General features: G+C 40.0%; 1 protein-coding gene across 1 annotated transcript; it reads left to right on the plus strand.

Moving 5' to 3' along the window:
• Window positions 1–1189: 1189 nt before the first annotated feature.
• RAD21 (RAD21 cohesin complex component) lies at window positions 1190–22877 on the plus strand. Its single transcript, XM_064706584.1, has 14 exons — window positions 1190–1390; window positions 7101–7274; window positions 8606–8735; window positions 10857–10956; window positions 11959–12065; window positions 12966–13169; window positions 13707–13832; window positions 14025–14147; window positions 15796–16019; window positions 16325–16484; window positions 16803–16954; window positions 18451–18600; window positions 19026–19109; window positions 21084–22877. The coding sequence occupies exons 2-14, from the start codon at window positions 7131–7133 to the stop codon at window positions 21273–21275; spliced, it is 1896 nt and encodes a 631-aa protein (XP_064562654.1). The 5' UTR covers window positions 1190–1390; window positions 7101–7130; the 3' UTR covers window positions 21276–22877.
• Window positions 22878–23110: the final 233 nt, after the last annotated feature.

A 23110-nucleotide genomic window follows, 5' to 3' on the forward strand; every position in this document is an offset into this window, starting at 1 on the left:
AATTAATGTGAGTGTCTTATGAGCCTGCCAGTGGCCAATGGCCTGGACACTCCCTGGGTCAGTGCCCGGAGCTCCAACTCCACATGGAGATACAGGAGAGCAGTGGCACAGCAAATGTTTTCTTGCAGAAGAAAAACCTTGACATATTACTACACCTGGCAGAAATCCATGTGGGACATACACAGGATCAATGTTTATTTTGAATAAAGATTCTAGTGAGACATTATGAATGTAAATGAATGCTGAAATCTTCAGAATTGAATGTAAGGAAAGAGAACTAGGAGACTGAACCTGCATGTTATTAACTATTATTTGCTGATGTTATCATTCCTTAAGATGTATTATCTGAATGTCACAAATAGCAGTAATACTCCTTAAACCCTCAGTAGGCAGATTTTCTTGGTATTCTGACATTATCTTTGTAAACTGATGGTCCATTGCACTACAAGTATAGTTTCAGAGGTTATTTTAAAGGTTATTTTGAGGTTTTTGAATTTTCTGTCTCTTTGGGCCAAAGGCTGTTTGGTGTTCATGCAGAATGGTATGTACTGGTAGAATTAGATGTCTTAATGCCTGGGAGAGACCAGAAAAATCCATTTCCCAAAGCAGTCCTTGTTTTCCCTGTCTATTGCTTTTACCTAGAGACTCACTCCCTCTGTTTAGAGTCCTGTTGTAGCCATACTTCCCCCTCCATCACATTATACGTGGCCATCATAAATCAGTAAATCAGGAGCAAGAAAACCTTTCTATGTACAGTCGAAATCAAATTGGTCTAAACAAAGAAAGTGAGCGGGGCCCGCAGGTGTTCCCCTTGAGAACAAACCACCCCGCAGCACAAAGCCGTGCAACGCCCCGGCGGCAGGAGGGAGCTACAGAGATCAGAAACATCTCCCGGGGCCGGGCCGTGAGAGCACAGAGCGATTCTTTATCGCGTTTTAAACCCGACATCGCAGAGCCCGCGCGGGGCCCAACGGGGGCGGGGCGCCCTCACAGCCCGGCCGCGCCCCCGTCGAGCCCCCGCCCCCCACGGGGCCCACGCGCCGCTGTCACTCAGCGGCCGTTTCGTCACCCCCGAGGCTCTGCCCCGCCTCCCGGGGCCGTGCGCATGCGCAGTGGCGGGGCCGGGGCCGGTTGGGGGGGGGGAATTTGACCGTAAACATCCTGCGGTTTGAACGGCGCCTTCGCGCGCAGGAAGGACCGCGGCCGCCATCTTGTTTGCTTGGGCGAGCGGCTCGGCTCCGTTCGGCTCCACTTCGGGTTCATTCGGCTCGGCCCGGCTCGGATTCGGCTCAGCTTCGGTTCGGTTCGGGGCCGCTCGACTCGGCTCGGGCTCGGCCCGGCCCGGCTCGGCTCGGCAGGAGCAGCGAGCGGGCCCCGGGCCCGGAGCAGGGTAAGGAGTGGCTCCGGCCGCCGCGGTCGCTGCCGGCGCTCGAAGGGGCCCGGCGGGGCCCAGCTGCAGCCCCGCTCTCGGGCTGCTGCCGTCATGCTCGGGCTCGGAGCTCTTCGGCTGAACCCTCCCGGCGAGGAGAGCCCGCCTGGTGCTCCGCGACACCTGGGGCTCCCCGGGAAGGGCAGGGCCGCCCCGGGACCCTGTGCGGGGCCGGTGTCCGGGCGATCTGAGGCGGGGCCCTGAGCGCGGCCTGGTGGCGGCACGGACACAGCTTGTGGGAAGCGGGGTCCGCGCACCTGGAGCGGCCACACGAGCGGAGCCGCGGGGACCTTCCCGGGGAGAGCCGGGCCGCGGGGCAGCCGAGGAGCCGCGGGGCCCTTCCCGGGGAGAGCCGGGCCGCGGGGCAGCCGAGGAACCGCGGGGACCTTCCCGGGGAGAGCCGGGCCGCGGGGCAGCCGAGGAACCGCGGGGACCTTCCCGGAGAGAGCCGGGCCGCGGGGAGGCCCGGGGGCCGCCGCGCTGTAACCGAGCCCCGCCGTGTAACCGAGCCCAGCGCTGTAACCGAGCCCTGCTAAACGGACAGCGAGGCTGCTGCGGTCTGGGCAGAGGCACGGGAGCAAAGTTCCATTTGCCACTCTTCTGGTTTTGAGTGCAGTTTTCCCTCTGCCGTGGATGGGGCAGGGTACTGAGTGTTCTCACAGGCTCTCTAGTGGCAATGAGCTCCCTTCTAGACGCCGTGGCTGTTTAGCTGCAAATAAAAGGGCCTTTAAAAATTCCGGCCTTTTGGATCTTGCTCTTATGGACACTGCTGGAAATCTTGCTATTGTTTTTAAGATTTCTCTGATCCTTATTAGAAACGCTTCTGTTAAATATAAAATAGGGCGTTGTTTTAATCAATAACAAAGGAAACTTGGGGTCACTGTGACTTATTGGCATTTTTCATTGAAAACAGCTTTTCTTTAAATTCAGACACATAAAGAAACTACTGTAAATTTGGAGAAATTACCATTTAGGCCCACATTGTGCCAATGTGGGTGATAAGCACACTTTTCTTAATCTCCTACTCAGTAGAACTCATTATCAAAACCGGGGGACATCAAAGTATTATTGGGGCCAGGCTTCTGTTTTATTTTATGAAGGTTCATTTATAAATATTAGACATTTTACAAAATTTGGGAAAGCAAGGCCCACTTGTCTAAGGTTTTAACTAGAGTGGAAGCAGATGTGATAGGGGTAATAAAAGGGGGAGCAAAAAGCTAGTGAGACCTACAATAAACTTAAATTACCACACAAATTAATCATGTCTTGCTTATACTGTGAGATTTCCCACAGAAATTAGAGTATTTGCTTTAGTTGCAACATCAGTTTAACTTCTTAAAGTTAAAATTTTAGAAAGTTTTTTACATTTGGGCTCCTAGGATGAACAGTGCAGAGAAATAGCTGCAAAAGATGGAGTAATATAAGGAATGTTCAACTTACATACCTTTAAAAGAGTGTGTTAGTACATGGTTTCTGCAAGTTTATTAGTTTGAATTGGATCTGGAATTGCACAAAATAGGTTGGGATAATGGAGACAGGGCCTTAAATTAACAGGATTTATTTTCTACTGGTTGAGCATTCTGAGTGTAGGGGCAAGGGCAGGATACCTGCTGAGGGTTAGGTGGGAATGTGGAATTGAGGGAGGAGGACAGTGGTGTTCAGAGGGTTCAGTAATTTCCAGCTCTTACAGTACTGGTGAGTGATCTGCCTTTTCAATTGGTAACCTGAGTGGGACGCTGCTTCTATCTGATTGTGTGGGTGTGGGGTGTATGTAATTGGAGACCAGTGGGTGCAGTCCCTGTAACTGAGTGGTATGGTTTGAGGAATTAATAGACCTGGTAGTGCAACCTCAGCCATAGAATTTCTGACAGATTGTTGATGCAAGAAACAAGACTTAGAGACAAAGGGAAAATGTATGTATTTACCAAAGGTATGTAAAGTTGAGCTAGTTCAGTTTTATCTTTTTCAATAATCGAATTTTTAGACAAAAGAAATTAAGGTGACTTGACACTGAGCTTTAGTAAAGATGCAGGTGGCACAAAGAAATATATTAAAATTCAGATAAATGTGGATTAACCAGACAATTTTAAAGGTGATTGAAGGAAGGAGATCAGATAAGGTAGTGGCAGAAAGAGGCCTGGAGCTATGATATTAGTGGAGTTTGTGATGAATTTTTTTTTGACTGGCACCAGATGTTCAGTGTGGTACCAAAACCTGCCAGGGAGGCAGGGTTGGTGAGTGCCCACACATGGGAAGTTTAGTGATGTAAGGATTGGAGAGTGAAGGGGTTATGAGTTCAAGTTGAAGAATTCAAAGAATAGTTTCAGGGTCAGGGTAGTTCTTCTGAATGGTAGAACTTCTGAAGTCTGGTAGGGCCAGCTGAGACTGATGCAGGTGCACAGGGTGATCTCAGACTTCCCCAGATCACCCAGGGCTGCCTGGGCTCAGCAAAGCAGAAACAGCTTAGGAGGAAAATATGCAGGTGGGGAGAAACCAGCAAAGAGGAGAAATTGAAGGATAGCATAAGGACAGATTAATTAAAATGACTGGCTAAGTTTTTAAACTGTAGTGTGGAATTTGTTTACTCATCTGTGTGTGACTGTGGTTTTGGAAAAGCTTTACAAGGGCCTACTTTACAAGTAGGTGACAGTAAAAAACAGAAGACTGAACTTTAGTTGTGGACTGGTGTGTGTGCGTACATAACCTAACCTAGGGAGAGCAGCTGATGAGTGGGTTTAATGAGCTTCAGTGAGCCACAGTCAAATAAAAATATGCTGAATGTTCTGCCTATTGTCAGCTCCTAGTTCAGTAAGCACCTTTCTGCATGCCTTGAAGAATGGGACTAACTGTGCCAGCGTGCTCTTCAGAGGTTAGTCAGTTAGCTCTTCTAGTCAGAACAAGGATTTTAAGATGAGATATATGAGTTGAGGGTTAAGATGAAGCCCGTACTTACACCATCTACCAAATTTTGTTACTGCTACTTTGGAAGGAGCAATTGCCAGAGTCTCAGATGTGAAGGTGAAACGGGCACATTCTGGCTCAGACCCTGTGTATGACCAGTATTATTTAGTTCTGCTTTACATTTCACTTACTTTGTGTGTAGAAGTGCAGTGAAGAGCATTGAGTAGAGGAGATTTTTTGACACATCTGTATCTTTAAATTGTGCAGTTTTTGACCAAGTTAAACAGAGAAAACCTGAGATTAATTGTGGCACATTGAAGCAAATTCAAAGCTAATGGCAATAAAGTTGCAGGTATTTTAAAAGGTTGATTTGGCAATATCAGGATGTGGTCCTACCTGGTCTTGTGTGAGTACATACTCTTTTTGCCTTAGAGGAATCAAGCAAAACAAAAAATGCCAAAGTTCTTAAAACAAGTTTTGTGGTCCCATTTCATACCCAGTCAATTTCAAAAATTGACCGTTGTATTTTACTTTACAAGCTTTTTAAGGGTCATCAGCGACCCTTTTGTGGATTCTTAGGAGTTGCTTTTCAGCCAATGATACATTCTATATGTCTGCCTGAGCACTCTTTAACATTCGTCCCAATCTCAAATTATGCCAGAAAATCTATTTCTCCCTTTAGCCCACTGCATCAACATACTGTGCTATTAATTAAAGATCAGACAAAAAGCCTGAAATGCAGAAAAGGGAGTATCAGAGAAGAAAGACAAAATCTGGAGAAAGCAGGAGGAGCCTTTGGGGCTCACTTTGAAGAGCTGAGGTGCCAAACAGCTGAGCTGTAAAGGTGGGATTGTTCGGTTGCTGTAACCCAGCTATTGCCATGCACAGCATCTGCTGGAATTTGGAAGTGGCAGGGACTCATGTGACAAGAAATTACTGCTTTAGGTAATAGAACCCCTATTTGTTAATAACAGTTCAGATTGAAACACACCTTAAAACTACCTGTAGTGTGATTGTCACTGTTTCCCTTTGTGTATTTCAGTATGGCAAGGCTTCAGTGATGGATGAAAAGAAACAGATTTGAAGTGATAGATAAATAGATTTTGTCCAAGTTGTCTAAATAGTGAGTTTCACATTTAACAGGAAACTTAAGTATGTTTTCAGTTAACTGTAAGTTTGAAGTGTTGTGAAACCCATGTTATCTGTTTTAATAATTGTGCCAAACTCCACTAATCAAAGTATATTATTTTGCAGCTGTTATTGAATGCTTTTAATGGATTAATACAAGTGTTTTTGCTTACTCTGTTTGTGTTCTCCCTTATTCCTCACGTTCAGAGGTAATTACAGGCTCACTGTTGCATGGTTTTGGTAGCAACTCAAGATATTAAAATGCTGGGCTGCAAAGTTATGTCTCTGCATATACGAAAATACTGAGGCCTTCAAAAATATGCAAGGATTGAATTGTCTGCTGGCCTTAAGACAGTGTGATGTCTTTCAAAATATCCTGGGGGGAAAAAGAAGGGCAGAATACCTTCCTTTAGATAATGTTTATCCAAAATTTATTTTGATGTGATTCCTGGAAAAACTTGCTCATGCCCCTCTTTCTTGGACTTGACTTTGAGATGTCCATTTTTTCATTTATTCTCCAGATGTCTGGAGGTTGGCTTTATTTCCACTGAATCAGTAATGTCAGAGCTTCTCTTGCCCCTGTATTTAAATTCTGAGCAGTATCAATTGTGACTTGCTGTGCTTCCTCTGGCTGTGTTTCTGTAGGCGTAGAGGAGGTAAAAACCAAAATGCATTTATTGTGCCCTTTCTGTTCTTCTCTTTTGATTCATTTTTCTGGTTATAGAAACTACTGGAAAAACTCTTTGTGGAGATACTTTTACTTTTTTAAAACAAACTTTTCTTTACTTGTAGTTAACTGAATCATATCTTTACCTCATACATGGAAGTGGCATGTTTAGATCATAAGGCATCATGTTGTTCTGATTCCCCATGGTTTGATGTGTTGGCATTGTATCAGTCGTAACAAAGTAATAACTAGATAAATAGATAAGAATGTCTTTTTTTTTTTTTTTCTGGTGAAGGAGAAAGAAAATGGATTCCTAAGAAAGTTTGGAATAATGCAGTCAATTTTCTCACCACTTTTGTCAACACTTGATTTTAAAAAATAAGAAATGGAGAATGGTCTGCTCAGAAATGGAAGACATGATTGTGCTTTCTGTTTAGGAAGGAAATTATAGTGAAGTCCAAAAAGATTTAGGGCTGTATATTTTATAAAGGTGAATCTTTTGCTGGAACAATGTAAAATATATGCTGGTATAGTAGAGTAGTAGCTACTGAACTAAAAGTAGAAAGTAAAAGTCATAGGAAACTACTGTGGAGTGAAAACTGAGATGTGCTTCTTTGCATTAGGAGAGTTTGGTATCATTACCTTAAAGGTAAAAAGATTCAAGATTGTTTTCTTGAGGGATGGTAAACATTTCTAAGTTGTGTTTGTGGGTGTTATTTCTGTTTAGTAATTCTTCTGTAATAAATACATTACATTACATTATCCATTACAATACATGACATTAACCATGTCATATGCTCTTACATGGATACCATTTGTAAGTGTTGGCTTCTTAAACATATTAAACAAATAGTCTGACCTCAGTGGTTAAAAACTGAATATGTGTACTTCTTCTGAGGATGAGGGAGGCATTTGCAAGGATGTTCCTCATAAAATAAAAGATGTGGAAAGAAATACTTGCCTTTCTCTTTGCAGGTTTGCACTTTGCTTTAGACATCTGGGACCATGTTCTATGCCCACTTTGTCCTGAGCAAACGTGGGCCGCTGGCCAAAATCTGGCTGGCGGCCCACTGGGACAAGAAGCTGACCAAAGCCCATGTGTTTGAATGTAACCTGGAGAGCAGCGTGGAGAGCATCATTTCCCCAAAGGTATCTGTTCTGCACCAGTCTCATGGGACCTTGCACTGAAAAGAACTTGAGTGTACACGTGGTAATTACTGTTTGGCTCACTGAAGCAAATAAAGTTCTTCGTGTTGCTATTTTAAAGGGTGGAAAGGTGTGTTTGGATGTGAAATGGGAGGAAATTTTAAGTAGCTTAATGATTTTACATGTTTTTCTTTCCCTCTACTACTCATGACAAATTGTTCATCTTAAAACCAATGGTACAGTTGTGATTTTTGTCACTTAACAGACATCAGTGTCTTATAAAAAAAGCAGCTACTTGAAAACAAAAGAAAACTTATATCTTCTATTTTGGTTGATACAAATGTTAACAGTTTTTATAGTGCTGAGTTAGATTTTAGAAGAACATTAAGTGTAAGCAAAAAGTGTATTGTACAATCACAGAGATGCTTACTCTTCTAGAACAGTGATTTGTTTCATTATCACTTTTGGAAGGATTTAGGAAGAAAATAATGTTCATAGTCTCACTAGTGAGCTGAAGCATTCTTTTAGAGAAAGGAGAAACTAATAGGCATTTCTTCATATATTTAACTTTGTATGTAACAGTGCATTAGCTGAAATTTTAAAAATATGTTGGAGGAAGTAAAAATCTTGAATTCTTATGTTGATGTTAAATCCTGTATTGCTCACTCTTTCTGTGAGATAATTATTCCATGTACCATTCAACACAAATTTCATGCTCTTTCAGCCTAACACACTTAAAGAAGAGTCCTCTGTGAATTACTTTTTTTCAGTTTTATGTTCCCACAGTAGATACTTCATTACATGGTAAAGCAGTGAGATTGAACTGGAAGAGAACTTAAAATTGTTTTACGGTGGCAGTGCTTGTTTATGGGCACTCCACATCTTCCACTGTTTCTCATTTCAGGACAGAAAATGGAGAGGTAGCTAACAGTTTTTAACCAGGTTTTACTTAATCAAATCATTATTTATGGCTGCCCAACTTTTTGTATTTTTCACTTTTTCCACAATTGAAGTAGCAAAGATGGGAGAAAAGAAAATGTTGTAAAAATAGGCTTTGTCACTTATTTTTTAACTAGACACAGCAGTGTTTGGGAATTCCTGGGGTGACCTGCTATTAATTTAGTGATATTTGCTAGGTCATCTATAAATAATGTAATAGGGTATCATCTTGAACTGTAGACTTTGCATTCTTTGTTTCTTCAATTTCTGCTGATTTTTATACTTGTTTTAGATATTTGATTTTACTGAGAAAATTCATGTAAATGTGACTGAGGTGTCATTGAAGGGAATACTGAGGATACATCTAATTCACTGACTGTGCAATGTGTTTTTAGGTGAAGATGGCACTTCGAACCTCAGGACATCTTTTACTAGGCGTTGTTAGAATCTACCACAGGAAAGCAAAATATCTTCTTGCAGACTGTAATGAGGCTTTCATTAAGATTAAGATGGCTTTTCGTCCAGGTATCTGTCTGTATCTAAGCACTCTCTCAAAAGCTACATTGATAAATGTATTTATTAAGAAGGCATACAATTCTTCCTTCCTATGTCTGTATAATTACATACAGGTATAGGTTATAGGAGAAGTAATTATTGCAGCTGGCTGGCTGACTGAGTTGTCTGCTGAAGAACATTTTTTAACTGAATTCTGAACAAAGACTTCTCTTATCAATGCCGATTCAGTAAAATTCCCACTTACAGTTTTGGCTGTGGCTGGTGTATGATGTTAAATGGAAGTACACTGCGTGGATTTTACCTTCTGTCTGAAAAAGGCCAGTGCCCTACTGAATAGAAGCACAGAAGGGGACTGGTTTCCATCAGGGGTCAGGATTCTTTTCCTATGAGTTACAAAAGAAATTTGAAAGTAAGCTGTTTTTTTGCCACTTTCATATAATAGTTTCTGAAAATAATGTGGACTGTAATGTTGGCATCAAAGATAGTTTTCTTTTTTATCTTTGCAACATAATTTCCCACTCTGTAGTTGCTTACTTAAATATTTTGCATTAAAATGGGGTGCCATATTAATACCTGACATTAGTTTTCTGTCCAGCAGTCAATTAATTATTTGAGTTTCATTCTTTTGTGTCTTTATAGATAGTTCTCTTGAAGTTTGGCCTGGGGAACTTTTTCTCAGCTGAAGTGTAGCTGTGGCACTGATGCTGCTGGATGCTCACAGCTGCTAAATCATATTCTACTTTTTTAAGTTAGTGAGTGCAATAGATTTAAAAGCTGAAATTGAGGGAGACTTTGTTTTTCAAAAGGCAACTCTTGAAAGCCAGTACAGCAGTTACTTGAGAAAAGTTAAGGTATGTAATGCCTTTATCTTCATTTCCTGATCTACAGGTTGTAATTCAGGCACTGAATTCTAGTACTGAATTTTATGTAGCTTTCAGTGGCAATTTGTTGACTGTTACTAATTTTTTCTTTATTACTATGTTTTAACTTCCCTGGGTTATAATAAGAATGTAATTTTAATATCACAAGGCAGCCTATTTTCCTTCTCCTAACAGAGTGCATGTCAAAGCACCTTGAAATCAAGATTTACAAAGAGTGGCATGCTGTCCTGACAGAAGCTGAGGCATTGGTCTTTATTTTCAGGTTATCAGCTTTCTGCCTTAGGCATTGAGTCCTTCTGTTCTGAGAATCATTTACATGTTTCATTTTAAGCAGCAGACAAGTAAAAATATTGAACAGCCCTGAAAGGATGGACTAGATGTCTTCATTCCTAGTCAAGTGCCATGATAAGTAAGCTACAGACTCATGCTTGTTCCTGGTGTCTGTGGACAGTGGTTCTTTGATTATTCATTGCAGAGGGGAGCAGAGTGTTTCTGAAGTATCTGTACCTCAGAATTGCCTGTGTTATATGTGTGGGTCAGAAGGCAGAGCATAGAGCTCAAATCTTCTGCAAGTTACAGAAGGAATTGAACCTGCATTTCCCATGCACTTTCAAGTGCCCTGACCTTTTAAGACTTTGAATAAAACAGAGGGACCAACTGCTGGCACTGGTTTTGTGATGCCCAATCTGATATTCATGCTCTGAGAATGCCTGCTGAATAAGAGTAAGCATCTCTGGAGGATAAGAAAAGGTATGTGGTGGTTTTGGTAATACAGCTCTTTTATGTGCAGAAGCCTATGAGTTAGTGAGCCCCAAGGGCAATCAGTTCTGTTCCAGGACTTCTGGAGCTGGTGGAAGTGAATAAAGGACCAATAGCAAAGCAGTCACGCTGTGCTGCCCCTGCAGTGTAGAACCCTGCAGCTCATACCATGTATCATGATTAAATTCTTTTGGAGCAGGTACCTGTAGTGTTGTGAAATATGATGCCTGTGTTGGCTGCACAGCTCAGCATAGTGCTACACAAACATTGTTTTATACAGACAGTGCAAGGGCTTGAGGATATTTGTTTTGAATTTAGTTTGAATTTCACTTGCTACCATTATCTAAGGTTTCTTTGTAGGTATCCCAGCATCAGTTCAGTTCAACAAATTTAAAGACAGTAGGCACTTGCAGAGAGAAAATGCTAATGGCACAATTAATGCTGTTCTTTTAAGGAATGGGAACTGATGTTTGGGTGTTCTTCCTTGCAGGAGTTGTTGATTTGCCTGAGGAAAACAGAGAGGCTGCTTATAATGCTATTACCTTGCCTGAGGAGTTTCACGATTTTGACCAACCACTCCCTGATCTAGAGTAAGCTTGGGGTTTTGTCCATTTCCATGACATTGAGAATTGGTTTTGGTTGAGGAGAACCTGATTTGAAACAGCTAACTCATTGCTGAATGTAAAAAAATAGTCTGTAGGTAACTTCTATTCTTAGGTCTTTCTTATACACTGATAAGGAGGTGTGCAGTCATTTTTGTGTTGATTTTAAGTTCATAGCAGCATTGACTTTAACTGAAATTAAAGCTGTCCTTACAGGAGCTTTTCAAAAACTCAGATGCCTATTATAACTTTTTTTTTCTTCTATGCAAGGCATCCTACATCACATACATCCTTAGGTTGGACAAGATTAATTTTATGGGGATGTTATTGACCTTTCCAAGTGGCACTTTTAATTCTTAAATCTTAATACTCATGGGTTACTTTTACATATAACACGTATACAACAAATATACAACCTGAATAGTTCTTAATCTTTAAAAGACTGATGGTTTTTATTATTTTATTTCTTTAATCTGAGTTATTCATAACAGAGTTTTTAGAATCCAGCTTACTCAGTGTTCAATTTAGTTTAAATTCCAATTAGAGTATATACTAATTTGAAAGTGCAAAAATTTCATTGTATTTATAAGAAATGTACCTTAATACATCACAAAGGTTGTTAGCTTGGTAGTGCTGCAAAATAGAGTGTTTGATAAACTATATTAATAGGTTTTGAAGTTGAAGGGGTGGAAGATTTTTCTTAATTGTTAATTTGCTCTTTGAAATTAGTAATCCCAACACAGCAAGGAGTCATAGAGGTTACTGATACATTTCCCAGAAGCTAATGCAATTTGGATGATAGGTTTGAACCATTAATAGTCTCGCTGTTTTAAGTAGTAGTTTCTATTCAGTGTTCACTTTATTTTTTTCAATAATGGACTTGAATGAAAAATTGTTTTTTACTGAATAATGTCATGTTTATTTCAGCAGCCTTTATCTGTTCTTTGTTTTTTAATGAGATTTTTAATAATTGCCTTCTGTTTGTTTAAGTGATATTGATGTGGCTCAGCAGTTCAGTTTGAACCAGAGTAGAGTGGAAGAAATTACAATGAGAGAAGAAGTAGGCAACATCAGTATCCTCCAGGATAATGACTTTGGTAAAGATCTCATGTGTTTTTATGTGTTACTAGCTAATTTTAGTTCTTGTAAGATATGGTTTTGCAATAACTGTGGAATGCCCAATGAATTCTAAACAAATTAGATCAAACGTGCTGTGGTTTTGTATATTTAATTTTTAGTTCATGTCAGTTTTTCCAGGAGGTTGTCCTCTAATGCTCAGCGAACTTCTAGCTGCCTAGAATAAGCAGAAAGAAAAGCTGAAGAATATTCAGTCAAGTTCATCATTGAAGTACTGTGACAATTATAATTTTCAAAATGTGATGTGAATATAAAGTGAGCTGTTGCTTTAATCATAAGCATGGTCTCAGTCAGAAACCAGTGGGACATTTCTAAAGCTTAATCAGTCACTGGTGACAAGTTTGCTATTTTAGATATCTTTTCAAGGACAGTATTCTAACATCTGAATCAAAACCTAAAGACAGTTTTATTGGAATGTCTGGTTCCTAACCTGCAGTATTATAAGCCATAATTCAGTAATAGTTTTGAAAGAATAACCTAAAACTGGTGTTGTCTGGGTGTTGGTTTGCTCCCTGTAATTGAAGCCCAGCCTTGAGGCATAAGGCACAATGTCTTTGAATTCCATTGCATTCTTTGATTTCTGTGCAGATAAAGTTTAGTAGGATTTTGCTAATATCAATTCAAATAAGAACAATAAAATGCTTTGAAAAGGAGATAGTTATTTTTATAATTGTTTGAAGAGTATTTTTTTGCTATGGTATTGCTGGTCACAATTCCTTAACATCTTGTCATTAACTCTGCAAATAGGATTAATTGAATTAAAGTTTGGTCCTGCATATGGGCCTTTGTTGATCAGTTAGGTAGGTCTCTTGCATCTTGAATTTTTTAGTACTTAGAGCAGTGCAATTGTATTCTTACAGGTGACTTTGGGATGGATGATCGTGAGATGATGAGAGAAGGTAGTGCATTTGAGGATGACATGCTGGTGAGCACAAGTGCTTCCAATCTCCTCCTGGAACCTGAACAGAGCACCAGTCACCTCAACGAGAAATCTAATCACCTGGAGTATGAAGACCAATACAAAGATGATAATTTTGGGGAAGGAAATGATGGTGGAATATTGGGTAAGTTTGAGAAATTTGTTTTTCCTCTATCCCACCTGCTACCTTAATTAATTAGTTCTTGGGTAGATGAGGGGAAGTTGTTTCCTTTGTTGCCAGATCCTGTAAAAGTTGTGCCTTGTACAGTGAGTATTTATACTCACTATGTATGTATATATATATATGTATGTGTATATGTATATGTGTGTATGTGCACTGAGTATATATTTAGTTTTGTGAGTACTACAGCAGTATAGATGACTCACAGCATGTTAAGTGTTGGCATATTTAAAACAAAGTTCTAAAAAATTAGATGTAAGATGCAAATATGTGGCAAGTATATGGTCATAAATGTTATCTCTAAGCTCAGAATTAGAGCTGAAAAGCCCCTTGAAAGAACACTGCTACCTTCTTCTATGTCAGCATTGAAAGTTCTTTCTAACTTTTGCACTAGCTTCATCTGTGCTGTAATAAACTTGTCTGTACTTCTTTGTAAATTTGGCTATACTTATTTCATGAATTTGTGGATACAAAACTGGTTATTTCATATGGTTTCTTTAGATGACAAACTTCTTAGTAATAATGATGGGGGTATTTTTGATGACCCACCTGCACTCTCAGAAAGTGGAGTAATGATGCCAGAGCAGCCTCCCCACGATGATATGGATGATGATGATAATGTATCAAGTGAGTATGATCCAGGACCAGACCTAGAATTACTTTCAACCCCTGTAGTTTGGATTCTAAGTCCTGAAAAGCATACTGAGCTCAAAAGTGTGAAGTGTGCGAAGCCCCCTGAAGGTGTGGAGGAGGGCAGGGAGGGGTGGCCCAGCCTTTTGGTGTTCTGACCTAGTGCAAGGCTCTCGTTGTCGCTGGCAGTGGGAGGCCCGGACAGCCCCGACTCGGTCGATCCCGTGGAGCCGTTGCCAACCATGACTGACCAGACAACGCTCGTCCCCAACGAGGAGGAGGCTTTTGCTCTGGAGCCTATTGACATAACTGGTGAGTGAGCTGCTGGGGAGTACTGTGCAGTTTGTCAGAGACCACCTTAGCTTGATGGAGTGGAAATGAATGTCTAGCACTGCTGCTGACTCTGCTTCTCACTTGGGAGAGAAAGCTGGGATCAAGTGCTGAATTCCATTTATTCTAATAGTAGCCCTCCAGTACCTTCCAGAGAGGTAGCTTACATGGATGGTGTCGGAGAATACCTAGTTTGTGGTTTCTGCAGTCAGTGCATGTAACAGCATGATACTGTAGCTTTAGATAAATATGCTAGTTAAAATGCACTGAGTTGAAATGGAGCTCAGCATGTCTTTCATTCTGATATGGCATCTGTAGTGCAGCACAGTTCTTGATAAACACAGTCCTTGTGTTTGAAGGACAGGACTGATGGTTTACACTGAGAATGACTGCTGTTCTTGTGATTTGTAGCTTTAATGAATTGCTGATTTCAGGAGGTGCACCTTGTATTTGAATTTCTACTAAGCAGGGATTTTCCTTATGTTTTTCTTGAATGCAAGAAACTTGCCTATTTTAACAGATACTATTTGGCTCATTATATACTGACCCCTGCTTTATTAAAAAGTTAACATCTGGAAAGAAAGTAGTTTGTCCTGTGCTTTTAGACTGAGCTCCAGGCCCTGATTCCCTGCTTGGCCGGTGGGAGAGCCATGGCACTGCCCTCTCGTGGCAGGCTGGCTGCAGGGGATCAGCTCATCTGCTGGTCCAGCAAAGAGCAATTACCAGAGCTTCAGGGTCTGCTGCAGAGTACCAGGCTTTGAGCACAGTCATGTCATCCTGGAACAGGGTCAGAAGTTTACAGTTGAAATAACCACCCACATTAACTCTACCAGAGCTCAGGTAGGGTTTAGGGGAAAAAGTGGGTGTGGTATTTTAAATCAGTGATTAGAGTCATAGAATGGCTGGGATTGGAAGGAATCATGAAGATCTAGTTCCAACTCTCTTGCCATGAGCAGGGACACTTTCCACTAGACCAGGTTGCTCAGAGCCCCATCCAGCCTGGCCTTGAACCCTGACAGGGATGGGGCATCCACAGCTCCTCTGAGCAGCCTGTTCCTGTGCCTCACCACACTCACAGAAGTTCTCACTTCTTCCCAATATCTAGTCTGAATTTACTCTCTGTCAGTTGGCAGCCATCCCATCCCCCTTACCCTGTCACTACATGTCTTTGTAAAAAATCCCTTCCATTTTCCTTGTAGGCTCCCTTCAGGTACTGGTGGGCCACAATTAGGCCACCCCAAAGCTCCCTTTTCCTTAGGCTGAACAAAACCAAATCTCTCAGCCTTTCTCATAAGAGAGGTGCTCCATCTTCTGTTCAACTTGGTGGCCAGTGTTTGCACCAGCCTATCAAGCAAACCATGGGAGAGAGGGGCATGCGCAGCTGAGGGCATTGAGGCTTAGATAGATTTAAATTCACAGAAGAATTTGCAGGTTATGGGAGAGCCTTCATAGTGTTTGATGTTTTGTACTGCACATAGCTTTTAATCCTTCTCCCAAAGCTAGTGTTGCCTTAGATTCTTGAGGCAGCTTTATGTGTGGGCAGGCAAGACCTGTAGAGAACTTGCAGGATTCTTTTACAGCATGGTACCTGTTTGAGCTAACCTTCATTGCTTGCTAAAAATCTCAACAGTCAAGGAAACCAAAGCAAAGAGGAAGAGAAAGCTGATTGTGGACAGTGTGAAAGAACTGGACAGCAAGACTATTCGAGCCCAATTAAGTGACTACTCTGATATTGTCACTACTTTGGATTTGGCACCTCCTACCAAGAAACTGATGATGTGGAAAGAAACTGGTGGAGTTGAAAAGCTTTTCTCTCTGCCTGCACAGCCTTTGTGGAATAACAGACTACTGAAGGTAATGTTTTTTGTGCAAGTTTATTTTTAAATGGAACTATATTCAGAATTGTGCTTCATGTATAGCAAATATCAGCATATATAGTGATACAGTGATGGCAGTATTCATAATTGGAAGAAAAAATATATTAAAAGAATTAAGGTAAATATTTTGAACATTGTTGTGATCAGTTACAAACATAAATAAATTTTTAGAAGTTAGTACTTAAAAACTGAAAAAAAGATAGGCCATAATTACTTAATCCAAAATGAAATAAAAGGACGCTGAGAACTGCAATAGTGAATAATGTCGTGTTTCTTTTGTAGCTCTTTACTCGCTGTCTTACACCTCTGGTACCAGAAGACCTGAGAAAGAGGAGGAAAGGTGGAGAAGCTGACAATCTTGATGAGTTCCTTAAAGACTTTGAAAACCCAGAGGTTCCCAGAGAGGAGCAGCAACAGCAGCAGCAGCAACGAGATGTCATTGGTTTGTGTCTTGTCAAAGATGCTCTGCTTTCCTTTGGAGCATATTTTTCTCTTTTATCTGTGCTTTGTATTAAGTCATCAAAGATTGTGTACCAACCAAGCAATGAGCTTTGTAATGGTTGTTTAGCTTGATGTGATGCAATCTCTGACATAAAATAACTTTTTTTTCCTAGAAATAAGAATTAGGAATTGCTTGAACTAGTAGATTAAAAGTGCAGGCTGTTGAGAGTGCTCAGTTCTAAAATAATAGCAGATTGGATTTTGGTACAGTTTCTAATAACATTCTTAAGTATCAAAAGAAGATTTGTTGTGAATGCAGATGAACCTATCGTGGAAGAGCCGAGCCGTCTGCAGGAGTCAATGATGGAGGGCAGCAGAACCAACCTGGACGAGTCGGTTATGCCACCGCCGCCCGCCCAGACCGGGGTCAAACGCAAACTGCAGCAAGTGGAGCCAGAGCCAGTGTTACCTGTGAGCAACCTTTTACTGGTTTTGATGGGGAATGGGAATGAGCAGTGTTTTTGAGTAGGAAATGACAGATTTGAGGCCCTAGCTTTACAGTGAATCTCCTTTGAGATTCACTGTAGTAGTATCAGAACATTTGTCCCTGGGTATCATTCTGGTGCCTTTGTTAGCTGAAAAGCTTATTGAAATGTTTGAAATGCTGGTAGGATAAAGAAGTTATACTTCTTCCTCCAGTAAAAGTCTTCAAGGAATCTAGTGGATTGCTTATCAAATCGTGCTTGGCAAGTGTATGTGAACAGCTTCCATGAAGCAAGGATTGTGTTAGCTCCATAAATGTCTTTTAAGACAGCCCTAGTGTTCCAGGCTTAAGGCTTCAAAGAAAATCTTTGATTATCTGGAGAGATTTCCTGGTTGAGTTGTGAATAGACTTGGACACTAGCTGTGATGCAGTGTCAAAGGAAACTGTTTGTGAAGGGGAGAGGAAGGAAATGGGCAAAATGAAAGGTGTATTTTTCTGAATGCTTTCATGGTGAGAACAATCCTGTTCATGCTGTGTCTCATGTTTCTGCATTTTTTAACCTCACTTTTCACATTCCTTGGCTGCCAGGTTGTTCACTGTAGAATGGGACTGTCAGATTACATTATCTTAGTAAGCAGGGTGGCAGCTGCTGCTCCTTTTGCCCTTTCATGGGGTGAAATCAGCATCGACTGTGCTAAGTCAGTGTCATTGGGGGTGTTGGTGTGTTAGGAATTCTGTGATTATCTTAGAGGCCAGGTCAGGCCTCTAGCAACAACCTGTAGTGATACCTGCTGTGTGACTACATCAGAAGTTGCTTTGCCATTTTTAGGGTACGTGTAGAAACACTTTCACGTGTCAAGGTAACTTTACTGGCAAACACTTAATTGTTTCTAGATTCAGAGGGAGAGTACCATATATATTAATTTTACTAAAACTGTCTACATAAATCCTATTAAATTTCTTTTCTGTGTTTTCCTCTTGACATAGATATTTTCTGAGAATATACTTCAGCACCAAAGTAATTAATATATTTTCAGAAACTTTGTAGGTACCAATGTTTTAATCCCTTCATTTTGGTATTGATGAGGACAGCATTTTGATATTTTGAAGATGACTAGTTCCAGTGAGTTAAAGTGTGTTCTTGTAGCATTGCATCTGGTGATGTGGGATTTTAAATTTTCATGTGCTGATCCAAGGAATGAGATCAGTAGTTTGGATGGTGGCATAAGTGAAGTTGCTGGAAAGCCTTTATACTTTACAGTGGTGTTATAATTTCTGGTTTGAGTAGAATCTAAAGGATTGAAAATACACATATGGACAGCAAAACAAAATTGCTTTTTGGTTTTCAAAAATGAAAAATCCTGACAAATGGCTAAGATTCTATACTTGGATTTTATTAAACTGGTCTGTAGCACCATTGTTCTATTGTAACAAAACTGACAAAATGATACTGTTTGTTTAACTGTATTGTGTGCTCTTAAAGCATCCACCGTCACAACAGCTGGAAATACCACCTGTAGAAATGCCTCCAGAGGAGCCCCAAAACATCTGCCAGCTAATACCAGAGCTAGAACTTCTGCCAGAAAAAGAGAAGGAGAAGGAAAAGGAGAAAGAGGAAGAGGAGGAGGAAGAAGTAAGAACTCTGTAGAATCAGTCTGTGTGTTTCCCAGACTCTGGATTCAGTAAAAGGCATAAGAAATAACTCTTTTGTCTGTCCTTATAAATAACCCTTGGAGATGTAATTCTTAAATTATTTCATGGCCATTTAATAATATGATTTAATTTTTAAAATTACATATATATTCTGTTCTGAATTAGTGTTCTCTTGTTCTCACCCATGGCTGGATTAAACCACTAAATGTTTATGATGCATAGATAAGAACTTTTGAACTTTAATGGTGTGGTTCATTTTAAATAGCTTGTCCTACTTAATGAAAGTAGCTTTTTGCAAGAAAACCAGCCTGCCTTCAAATAGGATAACTTGTCTCTTAGCTGCAGTATTTAATATCCTATGGTAGCAAACTCCATTGATGTCTTTTATTTTACACCTGCTTCCAGGAGGAAGATGGTACAGGGGGTGATCAGGATCAAGAAGAAAGGAGATGGAACAAGAGGACTCAACAAATGCTCCATGGCCTTCAGGTACTCATGATCATTTGCTTTCTCTTAAAACAGCTTTGGAGTGTGTCCACTGATGCTTTTGAGCTGAGTTAAAATGTCAAGAAAGAGCTTTCTGTGCAGTCAGTGTTACAGAATACCAGTTATCTTAGAGGGGGAATCTGGTATCTAAAATACCAGTTGTCTTAAAAGGGGAAAGAATGCATGTAGTTGATTAAATCTATATCAAATAATTGTATTAAAATGAAATCTATACTTTTATAATTGTCACTGATTGTTTAGAGAAGATTTGAATTAAAATTTTTCACCTAAATGTTTTTCAACCTTCAAGTCCACACTCCATATGCACAGAAATTGAAATTATAAAATAACGGATTGTATTTTTGATGAAATCATAGTGCCTCCCAGAAACTGAAATTATAAAATAACTGATTGTATTTTTGATGAAACCATAGTGCCTCTTTTTGCTATGTGTCTTTAGGCAAACCCTCGTAAGAATCTAGGGATAACACCAGTGTACAGGATGTTTACTTCCTGTCTAGGCTAGTTTGAAAACTGTTATGCCATGAGAAGCTGAATCTATTAACAGCTGTGGAAATGTGACTTTGGCTGGTTTCTAGCACGTGGATTCAGTCTGCACAGACATACCTGTCTGTAGGATGGATTCTTGCTTGCTGGAACTAAAGAGGCTTTTTCTGATGTGATGGCTGAACCCCACAATGTTCACCCTGAAGTGCAAACTGCTCCTTTGCTTATCAGTCTCTGTGTTTGTCCTCCACATACTCTTGGGCTACCTTTGCCTTGCAGCCTGGTTTGTAGCTCCTTTGTTCCCTTAAACATTTTGGCAACTGGTGAGATTTGGCTGTCACTGAGTGCCACGTCCCAAATGGTCACACACCCTCTCTTCTCTCGCCCACCTTTAAATGCAGAGCACGATGCCACAGGGCAGGGATTATCCTTTTGGCCATTTGGGGTCAGCTGTCCTGGCTGTGTCCCCTCCCAACTCCTTGTGCACCTCCAGCCTACTTGATGCAAAACACCATGTGAGCTGTTGTGAAGAAAATTACCTCTGCCCCATACCAAATCAGCACAACTGATTAAAATAAAAAAAGCTTAAAAATAATTTCTAAAGTATGCAGATGTTGAGTTGGTAGTGTTGTGTAATGTTTTCCTCTCTGAATGTTTTATCACAGTTTCTGAAGAGAGCTTTAGAAGTCTCTTTGGCCATAACTGGCTTTTTTTCAGTTCTTTCTTCCATGTCCTCAAAAGAGCATCACATTGGATGGCTGAAACATGAAATCTGCAATGAGATTTGGAGTTAAGGTCTGATTCATATAAAGTAATTTGGTTTGGCCAACCAAATATCTTTTCATCTTGTTGAAATTCATTCCAGGACAGACAGTTCTGCTTTAAATTGAACACTTCAGTTGTTGTCCTGGCCAGCAAAAAGATGTATAATCATGATTTGTTTTTTTTAAATATATTCTTGCCAAGACTTTGAGAAAATCTTAGTGACTTTGGGTACTTAGTTTAAGACAGAGGAGTCTTAGAAATAAACAGGCTTTCACTTTGGGAAATTATGCGTCTTTTAAAGAATGTTAGCTTTTGAAATTTTACTTTATTGTTTTTGGAATTACATTTATTTTGAGACATAAAGCTTGATTTTTCTTTTTTTTATTCCTATTAAGAAAAAACTGTCCTGTAGTCAAAAAAGACTGGTTAGCTATTGTTGCAGAAATAAAATCTTGTTCTAGTCAACATTGTTTCTGGAATACATTCAGCAGATTCAAGAATGATTTTCACACATCCCTGGGAAGCCTACTAGGTTTCATTTAGCTAAGATCCATAAAGAAATTTTCATGTACATGTTGTAATGTTCCCATTCTTCTGAATCCCTCTGTGTCCTGGGGTTGTCAACAAACAGAATCTTGCCAAGAGACATTGTTGTTTCTGTGCAGTTCTCTATTTAACTTGTGGTATCAATGTTGTGTTTTTCAGAGAGCCCTTGCTAAGACTGGAGCAGAATCTATCAGTTTGCTTGAGCTGTGCAGAAATACAAATAGAAAACAAGCAGCTGCAAAGTTCTACAGTTTCCTGGTACTGAAGAAGCAGCAAGCTATAGAGCTGACACAGGAGGAGCCCTACAGCGACATCATTGCCACCCCTGGTCCCAGGTTTCACATTATCTGAATGGTTCCCTAGGGCAGAGCTCGTGCTCCTCTCACCAGTGCGTGGGTACTGCCCTGTCTGCAGGGCCCACAAGACCATTGCAGAAAATTTAGATTTTATTGTCTGTATAAAGTCCTTGGTTTTCTCTTGGGGTTATTTTGGGGTTTGGATTTTAACTTTACCACTCAAATTTTTAGTGAAACTGCTGGCTGGGTTGGGTGACTTGAGTTCCAGCTGCAGAAACCAGACATCTCAAGCACCCAGATAAAGATTGTTTTAGCAGCTCAGAGCAGATGTGTGCAATATTGGTGCATGTGATGTTGAGTATCAATGAAAATGTCTTACAATAATTTGACTAGCTGATTCAGTAGAGATATTTTTAACCTATACAAGTAAATCTGAATGGCCAACCTTTTGTCTGATTAAAAACTTTGCCAAACTCATCTGAAATGTTCGGTCTGCTTCTCATAGTAGTACTTTTTCTCCCCTTCTCTAGATCTTTGTGCATACTGTGGGTCTCTTAAAGCTGCCAATATGAAAGGTAGTGCCTGATATGTCAGCTTGCTGTGTCACTGCATTTTTGCAGTCAGATTTTTGTAGCCCTTGATGCTAAGGGGAAATGAGTGTCTGTGGAAAGCACTTCCTCTACGTGATACATGAAAGGACAGAACATGTGAAGCGTTTTAGACTAAACATTCCTTTTCACTTATCACCTTGTTATGGTCCACTACTGATAATGGCTAATTACTGTTAACAAGTGACAAATGAAAACTAGTAATGTCAGTTAACCATTTAAGAAATCATAATGCTTTAGGTTTGTTAGAGCTGTATATAAACTCCAGACTTTTTAAAACAGACTTCTAGATTGTAAATTATCTGATTTTTTTATTAAGCAAGCATCTGACAGTAAGAATAAGAAAAATTGCTAAAATCAGATACCACCTGTACCAAAAGGGCAACAAACTTTGAATACAGAGTACAGATGGGCACAATTCCACTTAATTGTGTAGTGTATTAATGGCTCTTTGGATATATTTATGGTTTTAGTGTCAATTTTTTCTGATAATGTACACTCCCATGTTCAAAACGTTTTATCAGTTTTGCGAAAGAAGTCCGGTTTGATTTTTATTTCTAAAGAATGAAGCTTTACTGTTAGACCAGGTAGCACCAGAAATTATGTGAATATGTTGATTATGGAGACCTGTCTTAACTTTTTTTAGGGCAAAATTATTCACAGTGAAGGTTCTGGTTTTAATGTTGGCACTTTTGTGAAATAATTTTGGGACTCTTAAATTTCAGTGTATACTCAACTGTAAAATTATGTGAATGTTTAAAAAACTCTGAGACTACATGATGACCATGTTTTACTAATCCTTGGAAAAGTTAATTGTATAAAGTTACTGCAGCTTTATTTTCAACATGATGTGCCTGTAAAACCATAATTTTCTCCTTTGTAAAAAGAGACATTGTAGATAACTTGAATGTTTAATTATAGAAAAGGTCATTAGTTTCTTGTTACACATTTTTAGTCTGTTTTTGTTGCTTTTCAGAGTTAATATTCTTGAAAATAGTTGATGCTGTTATGTATAACTTTTCTAATAAAAGTTGTGTTATAAGCTGTTATGTACTAGCTCTGTATCTTGCTTGAACACCTCCCATTTATGTAGGAGAGACTGACCAGTAAGAAATTGGTTATTTTGGTATTAGGTATGGAAAGATTTAGCTCTTTAAAAGGTTAAACTCGAATATGTAAATAGAATTCTTACCATTAGGAAGGAAGTGTTACTCTACTGGCTGTGCTGTGCTTTTGTTCAAGGATTCTTTGCTAGGAATGTGTGTCCTAGGAAAATTATGGG

Source organism: Zonotrichia leucophrys, chromosome 2 (assembly GCF_028769735.1).
Source record: "Zonotrichia leucophrys gambelii isolate GWCS_2022_RI chromosome 2, RI_Zleu_2.0, whole genome shotgun sequence".
Lineage (NCBI taxonomy): Eukaryota > Metazoa > Chordata > Aves > Passeriformes > Passerellidae > Zonotrichia > Zonotrichia leucophrys.

Bases quoted from the DNA above. Each gene is read 5' to 3' on its own strand.
- RAD21 (XM_064706584.1), top strand. From the start codon at position 7,131: ATGTTCTATGCCCACTTTGTCCTGAGCAAACGTGGGCCGCTGGCCAAA. The intron at 10,957-11,958 runs GTAAGCTTGGGG...TGTTTGTTTAAG, and splicing joins CAACCACTCCCTGATCTAGA to TGATATTGATGTGGCTCAGC. The intron at 14,148-15,795 runs GTGAGTGAGCTG...AAATCTCAACAG, and splicing joins GGAGCCTATTGACATAACTG to TCAAGGAAACCAAAGCAAAG.